Genomic DNA, 22,467 nt, shown 5'->3' with positions numbered 1-22,467 from the left:
GAAGAAGTGATCCGGGTTGGAAGTATGGTTATAACCCAAAACCAAACGATAAAAATTGTATAAGGTGTAATTTTGATGAAAAAGATACCAATGAGGGTATTAACCAATTCAAGATACATCTTGCAGGTATTAAAGGGAATGTTGATTCTTGTAAAAAGATTCCTGAAGGTATTCAGGATGAGATTAGACAACTTTTGAATTTAAAAGAACTAGAAAATGATGAAAATGAGCCTTGTTATGTGGAAATATCGTCTTTAGGTTCTTCTAAAAGTGGTGATCCGGGTTGGAAGTATAGTTATAACCCGAATCCGAATGACAAAAATCGTATTAAAAGTAATTAGTGGAAAGGATATTAATGGGGGCATTTACCGGTTTAAAAAACACCTTGCCAGTATTAAGGGGGATGTTGTCCCGCGTCAAAATGTTCTTGAGACTACCAGGGAAGAAATTATACAATATTTGAGTTCAGGGAAGCACAAAAAGATAGAAAAGTGCAGAGCAGCCAAGACTACTAGGGCCTCATTTGCACATACAAGTATGAGGGAGGTAGAAGAAGAGGAGGAAGAGGCAGATTCAGAAGAAACAGAAGAGGACGAGCATTATATTAAAGAGGGGAGATGACTCTGATAATGATGGCCTCGATTCTGATGCATATGATGAAGCTTACCCTATTCCTTCTGATGATGATGATGATTGAAGAGTGAAGACTCTTGGTGTTGACTATTGACTGTTGAGTGTTGACTATTGTGTCCTAGACTATATATTTTCTGAATTTTTGTATATTTTCTTTTCTTATTTTTAGTTTGTAGTTCTACTATCTACTTTCTAGTTCTACTATCTAACCTTTGTGTGTGCCGTCTACATTGTATCAGACTAGCAATGTATACTTGTATGGTTTTACTGTTTTAGCATTGTATGAAAGTATGGATTATGGTCTCATGGATTATCAAAATTCTCTTCTCGGCTTCTATCTTTTTCTTTCTTTTTGTTTGATAAAAGTTAGCATTTGTATTGCCATATAGATTTGCCCGATTACAATAGCTTTACAACGAGATTACAAAACATGGGCTTATAAGTTTGCCCCTTTACAAAGAGATGTACTACTGCATGTACCCTCTGTGGTCCTAAGCAAAAAAGGAGATGGACCGGCCCAAGCCCCATCCTTTGCCAAGAGATCCGCTAACTCGTTTGACGTCCTCGATGTATGCATCCATAAGATGACCATATCCCTGCAGACGTCTATCTTCTTTTTTTTAACGGGGATTATGGTCTTATGGATTATCAAAATTCTTATGGATTATGGTCTTATGGATTACCAATATTCTTATAGATTAATCATTATCAGTCATCAATTTTTTCATCAATTTTGTTTTTAATCAACTGGGCCGCCCAGGTTTTGAGCACCCGCTCGGCCGCCTAGGCGCTAGGCGACCTGGCCCCCCTTGGCCGCCCGGGTGCCGCCTAGCGCTTTTTGAAACACTAGTATCATAGTAATGTGTTTTGTAGGTTAGTGTCAACTAGAATCTTCAACTTTCAACTTGAGCCTTCCAGGTATCAATAGTAAGCACTTAACTAGTTAATCACTAACATCGGAGTTTTTCAAAAAAGCCTCAAAGAAAATAGCTCTCTTAGTGCTCGAGGTCTACATCTCAAAGGCTCTTTTGTAGTTAGAAATTGCAGTTCCTCATTTCGTCCTCAAAATAAGCATGTGAAAGATATATGACATTGTTATCTTGGAGTTCTAGAAACTCTGAGAAAATAGAATAGATACCTAAGGAAGCTAGACATTGTTTTTATTACTATTGAGAACTACATTAAAGGGTACTCAATACACCAAGACTATTATTAAGGGGAGACTGTCAAAGACATCAATCCAAATAATATGGGAGCCCTAGATAATCATACTCAATATATGCAATTCAGAATTAAAAATTATAAATAATAGAAAACTTTAAATTTTTTCTTGCTTAGAACTTTTGGAATGGTTCTGAGTGGATTGGTGTGTGATTCCTGAAAGGTAGGAATCTTGATTCCAAAATTATGGGACAAAATTCCTATAATATAGGAATCATGATTTATTGGATCACAATTCTAGATGACATTGATCAAAGTGGATTAATGCGCGATTCCAAAAAGGCAAGAAATCAGATTCCAAATTTATGGCTCACCGATTCCAACAAGCGGGACACATGAAACCTATTTTATGGGATTGAGATTCTGATATAGTGGGGAATCACACAACATATGATTTGCATTGTACGAACGTTCTATTCCGACTATAGGAATCATTTGAAACCCACGATTCCACGATTCTGATCCATGGAACAATGCGAAATCATAGGTGTTTCCAACAATTATAATCAACATAGCATTCAAGGGAGACTTAAAGGAGATGACATGGAAAATTTTAAATTGCATTTCAGAAGAAAAAATAATCACCCAAGGAATGCAAGAGTAAACTCATATACAAAAGATAGGAAACACAAACTCTCAATTGACCTTAAGTGATATAGAGCAAATATTTAATAGTATGTACCATAGTTATCGGAATCTCTCCACCGAGCTCGCGTTTTCGATTCCGAAATCCGACTCCACGTTTCTGTTAAGGCATCTCCACGAAAACCGTTTTTCAAAACCAAGGAAACTCGATTCCTTTATTTCATAATCTCGATTCGACACATCTTTAGATACCATTTTTTGAAACCAAGGAAACTTGATTCCTTAATTTCAGAATCTCAATTCAACACATCTTTAGAAACCATTTATCATAACCAAGGAAACTCAATTCCTTAAATTCGGAATCTCAATCCAACACATCTTTAGAAACTTGAACCCATTAATTGTGGGTAGACGTTCCCAAATATATCGAATCTAGATTCCAACGAGGATTAAATCTTGATTCCACGTCAATTGGAGTAGAAATCTTCCTTCGAATGCTTCTAGTGGTTGCAAAGGTTTCATTATTTTACTTGCGCTACCTTGGATCGCCTTTACTTTAAATATAAAATATAACTGGCAAATACAACACATACAATTAAAAGTGAAACCATGGTGTAGACGATAGCTACCACAATCTCTCCATCGGCATCGCGTTTTCGGTTCCGAAGCTCGATTCCACGTTTCCGTTAAAGAATCTCTACGAAAACCATTTTTCAGAACCAAGGAAACTTGATTCCTTAATTTCGGAATCTCTATTCCACACATCTTTAAAAACCATTTTTTGGAACCAAGGAAACTTGATTCGTTAATTTCAGAATCTCCATTCAACACATCTTTAGAAACCATTTATCGAAACAAAAGAAACTTGATTTCTTAATTTCAGAATCTCGATCCAACACATCTTTAAAAACTTGAACTCATTAATTGTGGATAGACGTTCCCAAACATATCGAATCGGGATTTCAACGAGGATAAAATCTTGACTCTATGTCAATTGGAGTAGAAATCTTCTTTCGAATGCTCTTAGTGGATGTAGGGTTTCATTATTTTACTTGCGCTACCCCAGATGGCCTTTACTTTAAATTTAAAATATAAGTAGTAAATACAATACATACAATTAAAAGCAAAGCCATGGCGTAGACATAATTCTATTTTGTCTTTATAATAATGAAGCCAAAATAACAATTTAGAAATACTTGTCTTTTGTATATAATGGCTGTAAGCTCAATAGTCAACACAATCACTTTAAAATTTGGGAAACCTTTGACTAAGAGACATCCAATATAGGTTCTAAAGTTGATGAGGCTCAAGATGTGCTTGTGGCTTTCTTCTCCATAAAAATGAAATCTCGATTCCCAGTAGGGGTTGTCAAACGCATTCCATAGTCCATATTATTGTAAATCTTGATCTCAAACTAGCATGGATCTCTGATCCATATACTTCAGAAAATTGATTCCCAATATGTTAGAACCACGATTCGAAACAACAACATATCTTTGTTCCACATATGTCAGAAACAAGATTCCATAGATGTCGGAAACTCTCGATCCCACATATTAACGAATCTTGACTCTTGGGGTGTCGATTCTAAAGGGATGGGAATCTTGATTCTAAAGGAATAGGAATCTCGATTCCAAGAAGGACAGAATCTTGATTCCATATGTGGATGAAACTTGGATCTATTTTGGTCGAAACACGTTTCTCAAAAACTAGGAATCTCATTCCTAGTGATTCCTATTGTACGGACAACAATTCCTAAGACAGGAATATTCTAGCCGGCCACGATTTCGGTTCCCAAAACGATTCGGGTTCCCAAGCATTTCCAACAACTATGGCGTAGACATAATCCTATTTTGTCTTTATAACAATGATGTCAAAATCACAATCTAGAAATACTTGTCTTTTTTATATAATGACCATAAGTTTAATAGTCAACTCAATCACTTTAAAATTTGGGAAACTTTCTAATAAGAAATATCCAATATAGGTTCTAAAGTTGATGAGGCTCAAGATGTGCTTGTTTGCTTCCTTCTCCATAAAAACAAAATCTCGATTCCTGATAGGGGTCGTCAAATGCATTCCATAGTCCATATTATCGTAAATCTCGATCTCAAACTGGCATGGATCTCTTATCTATATACTTTAGAAACTTGATTCCAAATATGTTAGAACCACGATTCGAAATATCAACATATCTTTGTTCCACATATGTCAGAAACTCAATTTCATAGATGTCGGAAACTCGATTCCGCATATTAAGGAATCTTGACTTCTGGAGTGTCGATTTCAAGGGGATGGGAATCTCGATTCCAAGGAGGACAGAATCTCAATTCCATATGTGAATGAAGCTTGGATCTATTTCGGTCGAAACACGATTCTCAAAAACTAGGAATCTCATTCCTAGCAATTCCTATTGTACGAACAACGATTCCTAAGACAGGAATCTTCGATTCAGTCGCGATTCCAATTGCTAAAACGATTCGGATTCCCAGATGTTTCCAACAACTATGGTATGTACATAGAATGATAGAGGGGAACTTTGAGTGAGACACACAACACATATTATTTTGCGCAAGGACAAACTCCTTGCTTATTGTAAATTTTTCATGCAAATTGAACAAATGAGTAAGGTTCCTGCATAAAGCCCCACTAATGTAGGAGAAAAAGAAGTCATCCCTCATAGACTGCATATCTAACCAACTCTGCCAATCAATTACCCTATCTTTCCCACTACAGACATGCCACTAGGAGGGGAATCGATTTTTAGGGTGAACACTACGAAGAGAATCTTGATTGCAAAAAATCTCACCCCCTCCCCAAAAACCCCCCCAAGAAAAAAACAACCTTTTGAAGACTTAGCACTCAAAATTTCCATGAGAATAGCCTCCCTCTCTCTCTCTAGATCCCCTAGCTCTCTCAGTGAAGAGGCCTTGTGTGACCCTCTAGAAGCACATCTTTTCCATGCTTGGTGACCCCAACTAAGGCATACACAGTATTGCTTCTCTCATCCCTTAAATCTAGGAAACTGAAGCCCAGGATGTTCCATCATACCCATTCATCTCTCTCTAGAAACATGCTTCTAAAACAACAGATAAGAAGAGCACATGATGAAATGGATATCATATCAATAAGGTTTGTAACTTCTTTTATTAGAAGATATCCCTTCCCACATTGAAACCACATAACTTTCAAAAGTTGATATGCCTCATCCAAAAGTAACTTTAGCTCATCTAAGTCAATGCAAAATTCAAGCTATTGTAGTTTTCCATAAAACAAAAAACCTTAATTGGTTAGATTTTTTTTTTTTCTCCTCTTTGGCCCAATAAAATACTTTGTCGTCATAGCCTCCACTTAAACCACAAACTTACAAATTTCGCCATGAGTCTCTCTCAATAGAACATACAAGCCACCACCTCATACTAAACCTGAACCAAATGCCAGCTGTTTGGAACCAAACCTTCTTGTCTCAAAGAAACAAATAACACATCGAATCGAAAAACAACCACAAACGCTACTATAAAGGCTATTAGAGAATAGTAAATAAATAAACTACAAGATAGACCACAAGACGGAGAACTCAAATTTATTTGAGAAATCCTTCAAAACAAAGAAAAACCACATGACAATAATGTAATCCACTAAGAAAAAAGTACTTATAAATGTCTTCTCAAGCTCTTTTCCTTTAGCTCGAGGCTCCACTTCCATTTTCTCTCTCAAGAAACCCTATAGAAAGGCACTGCAAAAGGGCTCAATGAGTTTTGGTTTTGGCCTCTATTTTCCTCTCTCTAACAATAAAAAGTTAAAACCCAAAACCTTGTTTTAATTAGTATGGGTTGCTCTGTTCCCTTTTTTTCTTGAGAAGCACGTAATTCTAAAAAGCGTAGGGAACATTAATAGTATACGGGATTTTTTATTTTTTATTTTTTTACTGATGGTGGAAAAATGAGTATCTTTGAGGTGCCATATTCCATTTCCACTATGAGATATAGAAAGGGGACAGATAAAACCCCTATTAATTAAAAACAAGGTTTCTATTTTATATATAGTTCTTGGAAACACCTGCGATCCCAAATCACTTCAGGAATTGGAATCACTAAATCGTGGGTGGTTAGAATTCTTATAATCACAATTGTCATCCGTAAAATGCATATTACATAAAGCAGGATTCATATAATTTGGGAATTGTACTCCAATCCGATAAGAATTGAGATTCCTACCTCGTTGGAACGCGGTCCCACAAATTTGGAATCAAGATTCCTAACTTTCGGGAATCACACACCAAACAGCTTGGAACCAGGCCAAAAATTATCAATAAATGAGTTCCAAAAGGCAAAAGATTTAAGATTTAAGATTATCTATAATCAAGAATTCCTTAGTATTGGAATCCATACATTGAGTACGCTTACACAGGTCTCCCCTATTATTCGAATCAATGGAGTCCATGTATTGAGTGCCTTTATTACAGTTCTCCACAAGCATTGGAAACAAGGCCAAGTACCTTTAACTAAATATTGTCCTTGAGTCTTTAGATTGAATAAAAAGATAAAATTACTTTATTTTTAAAATAATTCTTGAAAATAAGAATGATGTTAACTAGAGTTTGTAGACACCCATCATATATCAATTATTAATAAATTTTCAAAAATTTTCAAATTATGTATAAAAAATTCCAAGCATTCCATGACATTTTGGCAATCATTTTGATGTTGTAGATCTAGATTCCAAGTATCTCTGATCGCTGTTTCTAAAAATTGGAAGTGAGATCTCATATTAGTTAAAATCACGGTCTCGTGCCCATATCAATCGCGAAAATTGGTGAGGTAGAATCTAGATTCTGGAGACATCGGAAAAAGATTAAAAAATGTGGAATTATGATTCCCAACTTCTAAGAATTGGGATCTATGACGATTACTTCACAGAAATGCGGAATCACGATTACAAGCCAAAATCGTTACTTAGAGAGTTTTTGCTTAGGTTTCTAGAAAGAGATGTATGGCCTCAAGCCAAAGAAAAAAGGGCCTAGGTAGACAGTTGCACTTAATTTTCTTGCTTGGATCACAATTTCCTCCCACTGTCTTTTCCTTCCCTGAAGTGTTTTCTGCACAAATAAAATGCCATCTCTATTGCTTTATTTTATGGTTTGCTTACATTTTGATTCTATTACAAACACACACACACACACACACATATATATATGACTTAGTTAGCGGTTGTTTTTCCCTATTACCTTTGTCGCATTTCATGTATATGCTTGTTTCCCAACAATCCCCCGCACCAAAAAGAAAACCGCAAGGAATGAAATGCTAGATTTGAATTTTTTCAATTTTGCTACAACAATGAATAATTAAGCTATACCAGTGGATTCAGAAGACAGTAAAGGGTCCAATTAAAAAGTATTTTACATTTTCAGGCAAGTTGGATCCCCAAATCTTTTACTTCAATGTCTTCATCTTCTTCTTCAATCTTTTACTTGTTAGCTTATTTACTTACAAATGTTACTTATTGTGTTGGTCTGTCGGATGTGTTTGTTTTGAGTTTCATAAAAAACTGCCACACTGGCATATTGGCTTAAAACTGGTCTTTTCTACTTTTTTCACCCACAAAATGATGTTGCTTTAGGTGTGTCCTATGTGTCAGCATCCACACCTAATCATGGGTAAACCGTGGCATCCAAAGATGACACTGGAACCCATTCTGGTTATCACCTAACCAGAAGTGCTAGGAAACATACTGAAGCAGCTTCTAAACAAGCCATTAGTATATCATTTGTTTGTTTTACAATTTGATTTAAGGACAATGCCATTTTGCTTATTCGCAAAATGTAAATCTACGTGACTCCACCAGCAATGAGATATCGTATATATTCAAGGCAAATACTAAATTAAAATGTCTACGATCGTATAAATCACATATTTGTGCCAGTTTTAACATTCTTATAGTTTAACGAATTTTTGTAATTTTTCTATAATTATTGCTTGCCTGGGAACGGATTGCTCACTTGACACGTGCCCAAGACCACCTAGCACATTGGACCCCAAACTACCTAGAGTCCTCCTACCCATCTGTTCCTAATAACTATATATGGCACTTACATGTCATTTTTCCACAAGCATAAAGCCATACAGACCTACATCAAGTAAAATTAATAATGTCTATAACTAGTTCGAGTCAAGAAGTCAAACAACACTCTATATGATTACTTGCATCATAAATGGTCCCTAACTTGCAAACTAGTCCTTGCTCCCCCAACACAAGAGTCTTGTGAGAAGTGGTACGTACGGCCATATTTCATTACGATTAACATCGAAGGAGACATTCTTGAGGTCTTCTTACAGGCAAGCCAATTGTTAATAGTTTCAACAAAGACCATTGCGCTGATTGTGGTCGATTTAACAACAGGTTCCAAGGATGGTCAATTCTTTGACAGTAGAGTGGGCCTTACATCTCCCTATGCAACAATCTTCTTCATACTTCATGCAGACCTACGAGCATCCAACCCCATTTCCATCCTCAGCTACACTACAATTTTGCACAATCTATTTTTAGTGCTTCTATCTTGTAATAGTGCCTTTTCTCACAAATTGCAGTGGAAAGTTTATCAAGGTTGATGGAGGACGATCATATCCAAAAATGGTCATCGAAAGTAATTATTCTGCCCTAATCTCAACCATAGCAAGTCGGGGAAAAACAATATATCGGCTCACTACAAAATCGGGATTAAATTGATTTTGGTTCAAAAAGTGGGATGCAAAAATTCGGGCAAAAAATTCAGATCCAGAAAACTATTGTAAATAAAAACATCGTGAATATATCGGATAGGGATAAAAAAAAATAGGACTGAAAAAATCAGATATGTAAAATTTTAAAATTTGCAATAGCCATAAGTAAATAATGTATCCATGACAATTGTACTACTCTATACCTCTAATATAATAAAGTCAATTAATTTAGATGTCTCATCCCATGATCCAATATTAAATACAAAACAAGGCAAAAAAAATCATAAAGCATAACAGGGTCACTAGATCCAAATTTAAATACATGAAAAAGGCAACACTAAAAATTATTAGGTATGGTAAATCATCAAAATTAGTAGAAAGGTGAATTCTTGCTAGATAAAAACTTCAAATCTAGGATAAAATGATCATAAGAGAAAATCAAGTAATGTATAAGCCAAGAAAAGTAGAATTTTTTTTTCCCATTGTTATCTTCTTTGTGATGTTCTTTTTATGTTTTGGATACACAATTGTTTCCCAAGGAATGCTTTTTTTTTTTTGGGAAAATAGGTGTTGGATTTTTTTTATTTTAATTTTTTTGGAAATAGAGAAATAAAACAAACTGAATTGGATTTGAAAGTTGTTTGGAATGTTTTTATCCCAAAAAAACTCAAAATAAAAGGCACAGAAAAGGCACGTTCCAAAATTTTGGAATTGAGGATAAAATCAGAAAGTTGAAAAAATTTGAATTGGATAATTGAAACTTCCTTAGGACTTTTTTATCGAAAAAAAATCAATATAGATGGAAATTCAAAATAGAAGGGATAATAAAGAAGGCAAGTTGTAAAATTTTGAAAGTGGGTGCACAAAAATAAGAATGTTTTTTAAAAACAGTTTTCTTTGGAATAGAAAGAATAAAGACATAACTTTCCAAAAAAATTGAATTTGGATGCAATAAATGGGAAGTTCTTTTTTTAACCGTTTTTTAGAAAAAGTCATTAAAATATGTCTTTAACATTTTTATCAAAATACACGTGTTTTTTCTCGATATTTTCAAAATAACACAGTTTAAAACGTATTAGGACAAATTGGTGCCTTTTTTCAAAAATCGAGTTTTTAATGGCGACTTGCTAACCTTTAGTCTCAACTAGTTGAGATCCTCCTCTATACTAGACACAACACAAATATTGGACACTAGAACACTTGAAAACAAAGAAAACAAATCCCAAATAATCTAGGAAAACATCTAACCCAAAAGTTCGTAATCCAATCAGGATCTGAATCTTACTTTCTAGAACCCAATAACTTAACTACTTAAGTAACTAATTTAAAACCCAACTACAATGAGGACTCCATAATGAAAAGAAGGAAAACTAATGCAATTGGGAAATGAAGCACGTGCTAAGTTTACTAGCAGGCCTTCAACCATGATTTGAAGCCCAAAACGTCAAAACAACGTAAAACTCATAGATATAGGGGCATAGATGTTGAAGTGTTCGTTTTAAGATTTGGATCACCCAATTCATCCAAGTGAAAACTTATGCTTCTGGAAAATGGTATGCATCACTTTTCCCAAGTTGGGAAGAGAGAAAACTCATCCTCAAGTTCTAAAATGAGCTTGAATGTATCCGAATTTAAGTCAATTGTTGCCTTGATGCTTTTCTTCGGTGCTTCTAAAATTTATGATGGTACCTCATAGATTAAGCATATTATTCATTTGGAAACTCCTCGAGAAAAGGATCAATGTATGTCAATGGGGGAATTGAGAAGTACACATTCAATTCAATTGGTTTTTAATACCTTGTTGCCTTCATTCTCTTGTTCAACATTATCTTCACTCGAAGATGATCATGACCTCAACTTCATTGTGAGTAAGGGGATTCGTTATTTCCGTGATGAGCAAATTGAATTAGAGTTAGGTCAGGAGTCCTAGTTGGGTCAGAAAATATAATTGAAATCAGAGTTTTGGGTTTTCTAATTATGTCACGAGTTCTATTTGGGTTAGGATTCTTAGTAGAAAGAAATAGGAGTGTCAAGAGGTTTAACGTTACTCCAAAATTTAGGAGACCACAAGGTTTTGGGATATCTAAGTTCTCCAATATTGAAAGAGATTGGGGGATCAAGGTCTAAATAGGATAGCATTGAAGGTAAGGTTATAGGGAAGGGTCAGATAAAGGAAAGTTTGAGGTTTTTGGAAAATTGCCATTACAGCAAGGTAGTTGATGGATTAAAGAGAAATGAAGTGAGATTAGGGCTAATTTTGGGTTCATAAGGGTATGGGTGATCGGTTTGGGAAGGAGGTGGGACATGTTATTCAGGCTTGGGAAGGGTTGATTTTATGGCATAGAAGAAGGGTGACGAATTTGGTTTCGTCGAAAATGAGCTAACGGGAGAACCACGCAAAAGGGACAGGAGGCTATAACTTAGTGGGAAGACTCCCCCACTCTTAAGCTAGAGTAGTAGAATCACTATCTCCACCAAAACTTTTGAGGAACCTGTCCCCTAAAGGTAGCCTCTCAACACCTTGAAAACCCAACTTTCATTACATAACTTGATAATGAGTTGACCATAGCCCTAGCTAAGTATCTTTGGAGGGTTGGAAATAGATTTTCAGGCCATAGTAGGGGTTTTCAGCACTAGAGGGTAACACTTTATACAAACTACACCTTAACACTCTATACACCTTCTAGCAAGGTCTGGAGGTGCACCTTACTTTGATTGTTGGAAGCTAGCACCTTACTCAATAGCAAATAGAAAAGAAACCTAACACACTTAAGAAAATAAAATTCGTCATTGATCCTTTCAGCAGGCTTTCAACCACGATTTCAAGTTGACACATCAGAATTACGAAAATTAACAGGGATATAGGTCTAGATCACAAAGAGAGAAGCTTTGGATCACCCTAAACAAACATCTAGATGTAAAGTCATGCTTTCAAAGAGCAGAATGCATCACTTATGACTCTATAGTCTATAATATTTGAATATGAACAAAGCAGACAAGTGTTTCATTGCCTTTTTCTTGTTGAACACTTTCGACTTAGCTAAGCTGATTTCTCGACTCGGATGAGCCCCAATCTCTTTCTCAAGATTTGGATCACCTCAGACAAACATCTAGATGTAAAGTCATGCTTTCAAAGAGCAGAATGCATCACTCATGACTCTATAATACTTGAATATGAACAAAGCAGACAAGTTTGAAAACTTGATAAAGAGATTGGGGGCTCATCCGAGTCAAGAAATCAGCTTAGCTCAGTCTAAAGTGTCTAAAAAAATAAGGACATGAAGAACTCATATAAGAATTTATTATAAGCTCAAAGCTTTTGATCTTAATCCAACACAACCGAGTCTAATACAATTCTAGTTCCAAGCAATGCCTGAAACATTTTTCGATCCTTAATGAAGCCCCTAACACCGCAACAGAACTGCTAACAACACTTATACTACTTGCAATAAATCTGGATAGAATCAGGCAAGTCCACTTGTCTATAAACCAAGCCACGGTGGGAAGCTCCTATCATTTCAAAGTTAACAGCTGAATGCACCAAGATATTCTAATATAGGGATATATTTTGCCCTCTGTATTCAACATCTTCCCATGCAAGCAAGTAATAGATAGTTTTGCTCTATACAGTAATCTAGCTTTATAATTCCATTTGGGTACATTAATCATCTTAATATTCTTAAAAAATCCATGTCATAAATACTCTGAAGGCATTTAAAGATGATAGGCTGCAAGGATTGTTGTGCCCGACGCTTGATTTATATTCTCGGCATCCTTCACTACTCATACATGAGTGGAATAACCAAAGGACCCCTATAGAAGAAATAATGGATTCCTTTTTCTTTTTCTAATAGGTAAGAGAGAAGGAATTGTCAATGTGAGTTGCATGCTTTATTTATTTATATATATATATATATATATATATATATATATATATATATGAACAATTGGATAACACTGAAGGTAAGAAAGACCAGGCTCTAGAACTGGAATTACCAAGGCAAATGGTCCTAAAAAATGTATTGACAGCAAACATTGTTTCCTGGCATATATAACTACCTTTGTTTCATGGAAATGATCTTAATATTGGTAGTTCAAAGTAAAGAACTCAATTCCCACTTAGCTATTAAGCAGTCTGCATAATCATAAGTTCATACATAAGTCTATTTCTAATTTATACAAGAGTAATCAGATAGAAAATAAATCTATATGAATATTGTATGACATCTCTAACAGTTGTTCAATCATGGTTTTGTTAAGGTAACTAAAAAACAATATGAAAAACGACAAATAATGCATTGGATAAGAATGCATCCAGTGGTTCGTATCCATAAAACATAATCTAACTATTGTTAGGACACATCCCACATTATTAATGTAGACCTGTTTTCTACAAGGATATCCTCTTTTACAAACATAAATCTACAAATTACTCTGTTACCAGAACCAGTAAAAGTAGAAGTCAGAAATAACTAATAAACCACAAAAGACATTCTACCCGGGAATATTTATTCTGAAATCAAGACAGGAAGTCCCCAAGAGTAGGTGTCAAGAGAATATGATGTCCACATGGAATCTGCTCCAAACTACAAAACATCAGATTTGGGCTCAGGAAGTATTACCATGAATGAAGTTTCCAAGCTTTAGTGATTCATTTAGGCATTGCAGTTCAACAAACTCTAAAACAACAAACCGAACTTGTGTCGTCTTTGACAGCTAACAACGAATGAAGCTTTATTCAACGAAAAATGACAAAATAACTTCTCAATGAAAATAAGGAAGCAATGCAGATAGATTATTTGTTGAAAGCAATAAGGATCTTCAAGGGCATATCTAACTACTTAGATTGATGTTTATTAAGAGGAAACAGACAATCGAACCAGCAAACATACATGTCGTTCATCTAGAGATGGAAAGTTCCTATTATTCAGAAAAATTAGCTCCACCAAATAAAAGCGAAATTTGTATTTTACCTTGTTCACCATAATGAGCAGCCAAAATTTCTGGAGGGATTCCTTGCATTCCAAAAATTTCGATTTCTGTTGATTCCCTATCAGGTTTAGCATTGGGAACCCTGGACAAGTTTGTTTAAGATAAGCAAATCAACGTATAAAATATCAAAAATCAAGCTGACATAGAGAAAAAAGAAGTTCACTCACTAAAGAAAATCCACATAAAGGACTAATATACATTTAGTTCCCATGATAAAGCACAGAAGCAAAAAAATAACTATCCAATAAACCACACTAAGAAATCCCTGACAATGAAAAATTCAAAAAAAAAAAAAAGACTATTTTTCCTCCTGTAGTTGCCTTTCAAACAAAGAAAACCAGATGAAGGAACTATTATCATGTAGATATAATCAGAAAATGACAAACACGTAGAGACAACCTTCCGATAGAAATATATGAGTTTTACTGACAATGCAGATTCAAAACAAAGATTTCACCTTTCCTTCTTGAAGTTGCCTTCAAAACTGAAGTGAAGCAGAACAAAGAGAAAAGCAATGCGGATAAAATTGAAAATATTAATCAAATAGCAAACTCCCAGAGTATCAAGTCCAATGGCCCGAGCAAAGGAAAAAGTAAAAGCGTTCCATTTAGAAATACCATATCATGTTCCCAAGACAATTCATGTGCACCGTGAAATAGAAGAACAATGAGAAGAAGAACAATAAAGGAGTGCACAGATCAACCCAAAAAGCTTTGCAGGGTAAAACCCTAATATAAACAACAAAGAGAGACTGAGAACATGGCACAGTAACACATGTGAAAAATTAGGGTTTCTAGGTATTAGTGTTAATACTTGGTGACAGTCTCTTTATGGACTTGAAGAACATGGATGGCCATGCCACCGGCCGTTGAGAGCTTCTTGTGGCAGACATGGCACTTGAAGTGCTTCGCCTTTTGGTGCTGAACCAGGATCTTCTCATCGTCAAATTCACGATCACAGTAATAACACCACACCTTCGACGCCCTCTTCTTCTTCTTTCCCATCTCCTCTTGCTTACTCTAACTCCAACGCCTCCCCCTCTCTCTCACACTCTCTCTCAACAACAAAGCCCAACGCCCTCTTACGAGAATCGAAATCAAAATCCTTACCCTTTCTGGCTCTTAATAACTCTCTCTCTCTCTCTCTCTCTCTCTCTCTCTCTCTCTCTCTCTCTCTCTCTCTGCCTTCTCCCCTCACTTGTCCCTGGATTTTTCTCCTCTCTCTGCTATTGAGACCCTGTTCTGTGAAATCCCAACTCTTCTTCGAGGGATTACTGGAGAAGCTTCAAATATGGGAACTTTTACATGAACAACTATCTTTTGCCCTTTATGACAGAGTCAAACCACCTCAAATATCAATAGGGCTTTACCCTTATATAGGTCGTTTTAAGGTGTGTACCGTACAAAAATAAATAAAATAAATAAAATAAAGAATTTTGGGTCCTAAACATGGGAAAGCTTTGTACGTTCCCCCGAAACATGCAAGTGCTATCTTCTCTTTTATTCAACCGTCTATTTTTTAATTGAGGGTTTAAGATTGCTTCAATCACAATGTCACGTTTTTACATTATTTTATTTTTAATTTTTTCTATAAATTATTTTGATACCAAATTTTGGACGTTTATTTCTCTATTAAACTCGCACTGCCGAAAAATATATATAAAAAAAAAAATTTTAATAAAACAAAATGACCAAAATGCTTTTAAAAGTTTTAAAAGGTATTTTGGTCATTATTTTTTATCGATAAATTATTGTTAATATTTTTTATAGGTGCACCCCAATGAGAAGATAGCACGTACCAAATTTCATATTCATAAAAATTGTATTAAAACAAACTAAAAATAAAATACTTTGAGACGTCAAATCTAAGATCAAACGCTGAATGGCTCTCTTGATAAAAAATAGACGGCTGGATGGTAGAGGGAGGATAGAACTTCTGTGTTGTAGGGGGAACATAGAAAGCTTTCACCCTAAATATAGTGCATCTAGCGACAAGTTATTTAGATGAGCTATTCTTAAGATTATTAAATATTTATAGATTTGCTTGTTTTATAACTAGGGATGAAAATATATTTTCGAGTCATCATAAAGTTTTTACACATTAACTACATTTTCAAGCCAAATTTAGAGATATGAGTTACTTTTAAAATGGAAGGAGGGTTCCTTATATAAACATTGGTTTTTTTATAAAACATTTGACTAAGGTAAATCCTCAATTATCTTTTTTAAAAAGTGCCAGTATCTCTTTAGAATGACAATTGAGATGTTAAAGTTACTCGAACTAAATAACTAAAGGAAAAAGTTTTATAAGGTTACAATCATATAATGTAGACTTACATATGCACCACAAAAATCAATTAGAAAAATGTTGTTTTAATGTTGAAAAGACTTCTAATTGACCATCTCGACATCGAGATGTATGAATATGAAAGAAAAAAAAAAGATTTTGATTCCCAAAAATAGTGTATCTCGCAATATATTATCTAGATCGTCTATTTTCAAGTTTTTCATATATTTATAAATCTGGTTGATTTTAACCATTTTTTTAGTTTAAAGATTTTATAATTAAATATGAAAATAGATTTTCAGATAATCCTAGGAATTTTTTCACCAAAATTATATGTTATGATAAATTTTGGAGCTGCGCCTTAATTGGATTGTTTAAGGTTGCAGCCTGATAGAAACCACACCTATGACTAAAATATCCTTGTTTGTTCCAAGTTGTAAGATTGGAATATGCTTTCATAAAAAATCATGTTTCACGCTTGCAACCCAAAATAAGAGAGGGTATGTGTGCCTCTTTGCTCCCTCACTTACCCTTAACATAAATACCCTACCTTTTTTTGTTGTAAATCCATTTTGATGAAAAATATATTATGAGTTTGGAGCTGGAAGAAAGAGGGGCATTTTAATCCTTTGGCTCAACTAACTTAAAGAAAATATACTAAAATACATTTACTTATTCAAGGTCACAAACCTAAAATATAATAGTTTGGATATTTTTAATAAAATTCATGAGGAGGTACCTAATGAAAGGATTTTTAAAAGTAGCCACTTTCTTTGTAAAATTATTGATTTAATCATTTAGCATTCTTTGAGATGATTTGACCATTTTAATCATATTTTCTCTAAAAATAGGCGTGTATGGCATGCTCTCAACGAGCACATGTGTACTTACCCCCTCAAGTGAAAGACGTACATAGGATTATTTTTGCAATTTAAAATTTCGTGATCCACTTTAGAGTAAATAATGTATATTTAAAAAACTGGAATTTTGAGTTTCTAAATATTTAGAGGTAATCACTCACGAGTTGGACATTCAATCTCATGATATTAATTTTTTCAAACACATAAATCCACTCTTTTGATTAGTATTTAGGTTGAAAAGTCATAAAAGAATTCCTAGATTCTTGTATAAGATAAAAACACGAGATTCTTCTATGCTATTGCTAATTCAATGAAAATGAGTAACTTAATTCAAAGCCTTTGTATTGAAGAAATATAATGTGACAACATTTCAGTGGCTGAAAGGGCCCTGGTTGATCATTTCAAGAATTCTTATGAAGCTGATAGTGAGATTCAATTATCCATTCAAGATCTCCCTTTTACTAGGTTGCCGTTAGAACAAGCTCAGTGGTTGGAGAGAAAATTTGAAGAGCAAGAAATCAAAGATGTAGTCTTTGACCTGGGCAGAGATAAGGCTCCTGGTCTAGATGGATACCCAATAGTTTTTTTTTCAATCTTTTTGGGATATTTTGAAAGACAATATTGTTCAATTACTGGAAGAATTTTATTGAAGAAGTAAAATTAATATTGCCATAAATTCCACTTTTATTGCTTTAATTCCAAAGAAAAATTTCATTGCGGAGATCAAAGATATCCGGCCTATCAGTCTTATTGTCAGTCTATATAAAATCATAGCATTGCACTAAGTGCTTCACATGGTTATTAAAGGACGACAATCAACATTCTTGAAGGATAGGCAAATTATGGTTAGCATTTTTGTTGCACAAGAATGTATCCACTCAAGAATCAATGATGACAAACCGGACCTTATTTCTAAGCTAGACTTTGAGAAGGCATATGATAAGGTTGATTGGGGGTACTACAAAGCATCATAGCTACAATGAGTTTTCGTTTAAGGTGGAGATTGTGGATTGATGGTCACATGTCTTCTACCCATTTTTCAGTTCTTCTTAATGGTAAAACACTCGTTTTTTTCAAAGGATCGAGAGGATTAAAACAAGGGGACCATCTTTCACCATTTTTATATACTTTGACAGTTGAGAGCTTTAGTATGATGCTTAATGGATTGACAGTGCAAATGATCATATCAGGTGTTAATATTGGTAATAATGAACTTATAGCATCACATTTACAGTATGTTGATGATACTATTATTTTTTGTGATCCCACGGTTAAGGAAATCACTTGCCTATGGATTTTCTTGAAAAGTGTAGAACTCTCAATTGGACTTAAAATTAATTTGAGTAAAACTAAGCTCATTAATATTGGTTGTCCGCAAATGGTACTATCAATAATGACATATTTATTAGGTTGTGGGGTTGAATCTTTACCTTGTACTTATTTGGGAATTCCCTTAGCAGATTCAAGGCCTTCAAGATCAATTTGAGATCTGGTAGTGAAGAGATTTGATAAGAAACTAGACACTTAGAAAGCTAAAATTATTTCTATGGGGGGAAGATATACTTTTCTTAAATCCACTTTGTCCAACCTCCCAGTATATTTTATGTCTTTATTTAAGATGCTAAAGAAATTGAAAAACAACTAAAGATAATTATAAGAAATTTCTTATGGGGAGATGACATAAGAAGGAAAATATTTCGCCTGTTGAGTTGGGAAAAAGTTTGTAGATCAATGAAATATGTAGGATTGGGTGTTAGGAAACTGAAACATATGAACTCGGCACTTTTAGTAAAATGATGGTGGATGATCCATACACAACTTGAGTCTTTCTAGATGCTTGTTCTGAGTGATAAATATGGAATGGATTTGAACTTTGGCCTCATTAAAAGTCCAAGAAATAAGAGAAGTTTGTCTCATATTTGGAGAGGTATTGACTATGAGAGATCTATGTATCTATAGCAATTTCGAAAAAAAAGTGGAAATGGAGAATCTACTCTCTTTTGGTTTGACAAATGGATTGGAGATGACTTGTTTGAGATACCTTTTCCCTGACCTTTTCCCTAAGGTTTGCTCAAAAGTTTTAAAGCTGCTAGCATCTGTCAAGAAGGCTAGTGGGGGTGTTTATACTAATATTATTTCGTCCATTCCTTGCAGATACATAAGAGGTACAGACAAATTCATTGAGAAGTATCAAACATTGTTGGAATTATTGAATGACACATATTTGACTCCAAATATAGATGCTAGCTTTATTTGAGAATCTTACCCCTTCGAGAGATTTTTTGGTTAAGTCAACCTATAATCTAGTATTTTCTAATCGTTGTAAAGAGTTGGATGTTGGTTTATTCAAGATTAAAAAATTGCATATGCCTCCTAAAGTGCAGTTATTCTTATGGATCATGTGACAAGATAAATTAGTAATTGTTGACAAATTGAGAAAGAGGGGGTTTATTATCACTAATGTATATATGCTATGCAAAGACAGTGACGACACTTCGCAATATCTTTTCCTCTCATGCCTTTTTGTTGCATATCTTTGGGATTAGGCTCGGCAGTGCCACAATCTGTCATTACCTTTGCCCCAAAATGTCAGAGCTCTTATTGACCAATAGATCACACCCGATATTTTAAAGATAGGAACTATTCTTTGGAGATCTATTTGGGTTAGCCTTCTTTAGAGTGTGTGGAAGGAAAGAAACAGAAGAGTCTTTGATAGTATAAGTATAAATCTGTCTATATTAAAATCGAATATTTTGGCAGTTGCAGCTGATTGGTTCCTTACACATAAGGATAGTGGCTTTATTCCTAAAAGTCTTATCATTAATGATTCCTTGGCAGTGGCGACTATGGGTGTCACCACCAACACTCATAGTGAGGTTGTTTGGATACCACCACCAATGAATTCATTCAAACTTAATTTTGATGGAAGTTTACTTGGCAATTCAAGGCTAGCTGACTATAGTGGTCTCATCAAAAATAATTTGGGTCACATTATATTTTCTTACTTGGGTCTTTGTAGTATCACAACATCAAATGAGGTAAAAACATAAGATTTATTAGAAGGTTTGAAATTTTTATGCACTTTAGAAAGGGGCATCATTATCGAAGGAGACTCGAAAAATGTCATTGCCTAGAGTAAGAGCATGTCCCATACTCCTTGGAGATTAAAGACTATTTTTCATCAAATTTGGGATATTTTGTCAACCTCTATGGCAACGGTCCAACATTGTTATAGAGAGGCAAATGAAGATGTCAATGTACTTACCAAAGGGGGAGTCCATACTCCCTCTCTATTGGCTATTTCATTTATGTGATCTTGTTTCTTTGCTTGAACATCTTGTATTTTATATTTGAATTAATGATAAGTCGTACGTTACCGTTCAAAAAAAAAAGGAACTCCTGAAGATAGGTTTTTAACTACAAAGAGCATATGCTTGTGCAAGCAGACAAAAAGGCATACTCCCTTAGGACTACATTACACTTATTTCCTTGGATGCAAAGACCTACTCAAGGATATTTTATCGATTTAAAAATTTGTAATCAATGTTAGAATCACTAGATGAGTATTTTGAAAAAAAAAAAGATTTTCAGTTTCTACATATTTAGATTTGACTGTCAAAAAATTGGACACTCTCTCAATCTCTTTCAATATTATGACATTATTGTTTTTATTCACAATCTCTATCAAGCTTGAAGTACTAAAAGAAGTCAATTAGCTCGAGCCAATCCTTCACCGACTCAAACCATGTTCAGAATCACGTTCGAAATCATTTGATAACCTTGGGAAACTGTTGAGGAACCCTCCCTGCAATGGAGAAATGGACGTACAGGAGGGAAAGAATGTCCAGAGGATTGCCCATCTTTAGAAGGATTATGGTCCCTATAAGCCATGGATATCTTGGAAGAAAATATTAAAAGAAAAGATTAGAAAAGAAGAGCAAGAAAGAAAGATTGGATCAAAGGCACAGGGTAAAATCCCGTTTAATAGGCTTAAATCAAAGCTGCGATAGAATTTGCGGAGCAGTAGGAAAATAGAGTATGCTAGAATATGTGGCATAGTAAAACAAAGAAGCAGCAAGATTCACATAATGATTTTTGGGATCCTTATGACGTACCCTATGGTTCATGGCCTTAAGTAATCGATGATTCTAAAGAACTCAAAACCAGGTCACATAATCGGTACTATGAAAACTTGAGTCAAGACATGCGGGTAGTTAAAAATAGTGCATAGATTAATGACACATTTTCACATGTATATAAAATACTTTCAAGACCCAATGTTTTTTCCTTATATCAAAACTCTTGACATGGTATATTTTCACAAACAATAATAAGAAAATAGTACGTTGGTTTAAAATGATTTTTCTTAAATACTTAGTCGACCTCGTAAGACTATAGCGTTTTCTCAAAACCACATCCATAGACTTAGGTTTTTCACCAATGATCCAATTTAATTTTAAATACATGCTTGTCTTCATAAATCGTGTTTACTGCATTCTTTTAATTACTTACCAAGTCATGTTTATGGCCACAAAACAAATCATAAAATCCATCTTATAATTTTATCCAGAATAAAACATGACTAAAGAATGGTTATCAACCAAGAGTGTTTTTTTATTTTAGATGGGGTTTACGTACTTGTTTCCCCGATGTGAATATAAGAGGAGGCGGTAGCAACCAAAACCTGTAGGTACCATACATGCCTATGGATTATAGAAGCCCACACGTGAATAAGCCTTATTTTGAAGAGCAACAGTAATGATGTTATCTTGGCCCCAAAATATTTACATAAGCCTCTTATGAAATATTAAGAGCGTTCCTCAAGTTTTGCCCTGATCTAATGAAAATACAAGGGAACGGGAGAAGAATCAGTTGGAAGTACATCACTCGAATGTGCATATGATGCACTATAGCTAAAACTCCTTGTTATTGATCTCTAATGGTCATGAAGCCACCACAGATAGATTCAAAAGGCCGAGACCAGCCTACCTGTCAAAATTCAGCTCAAACGAAACTTTCCAGGTCTTACTTTCCCAATATAGCAAGGCTTTTTACTACTCACTTGCAGCCATTAAGAACCTGTGTTTTTTAAAAATTGGCATTCTTGTGAGAGCCATATCTCATTCGTCCTAAGTTAAATCACGCTGAAATTTTAATATGATGTTCCCGTT

At 34.6% G+C, this 22,467-nt stretch overlaps 1 protein-coding gene across 9 annotated transcripts in view; it reads right to left on the bottom strand.

Moving 5' to 3' along the window:
* The window catches only part of SUF4 (zinc finger (C2H2 type) family protein), a 28,529-nt gene extending 13,217 nt beyond the window's left edge, over positions 1-15,312 (bottom strand). For 6 of the 9 annotated variants that reach the window (XM_088860586.1, XM_088860589.1, XM_020668078.2 and 3 more), the window contains exons 1-2: positions 14,964-15,312; positions 14,132-14,232 (exon numbers count right to left, since the gene is read on the bottom strand). Coding sequence is in view for 4 of the 9 variants with exons in the window: in XM_020668078.2 (XP_020523737.1) it covers positions 14,132-14,232; positions 14,964-15,154 (292 nt within the window). In the remaining 5 variants the exon portion in view is untranslated. Of the gene's footprint in view, positions 1-13,656; positions 13,735-14,131; positions 14,233-14,963 lie in introns of those variants that run through there. The other 3 variants (XM_088860585.1, XM_088860588.1, XM_088860587.1) reach the window with 1 other exon arrangement.
* Between the last annotated feature and the right edge of the window lie 7,155 nt (positions 15,313-22,467).

This window comes from Amborella trichopoda, chromosome 3, assembly GCF_054954075.1.
Source record: "Amborella trichopoda isolate Santa Cruz 75 chromosome 3, AtrichopodaSantaCruz75HAP2 v2.0, whole genome shotgun sequence".
Lineage (NCBI taxonomy): Eukaryota > Viridiplantae > Streptophyta > Magnoliopsida > Amborellales > Amborellaceae > Amborella > Amborella trichopoda.
This window is presented reverse-complemented; position numbering and strand designations above follow the sequence as displayed.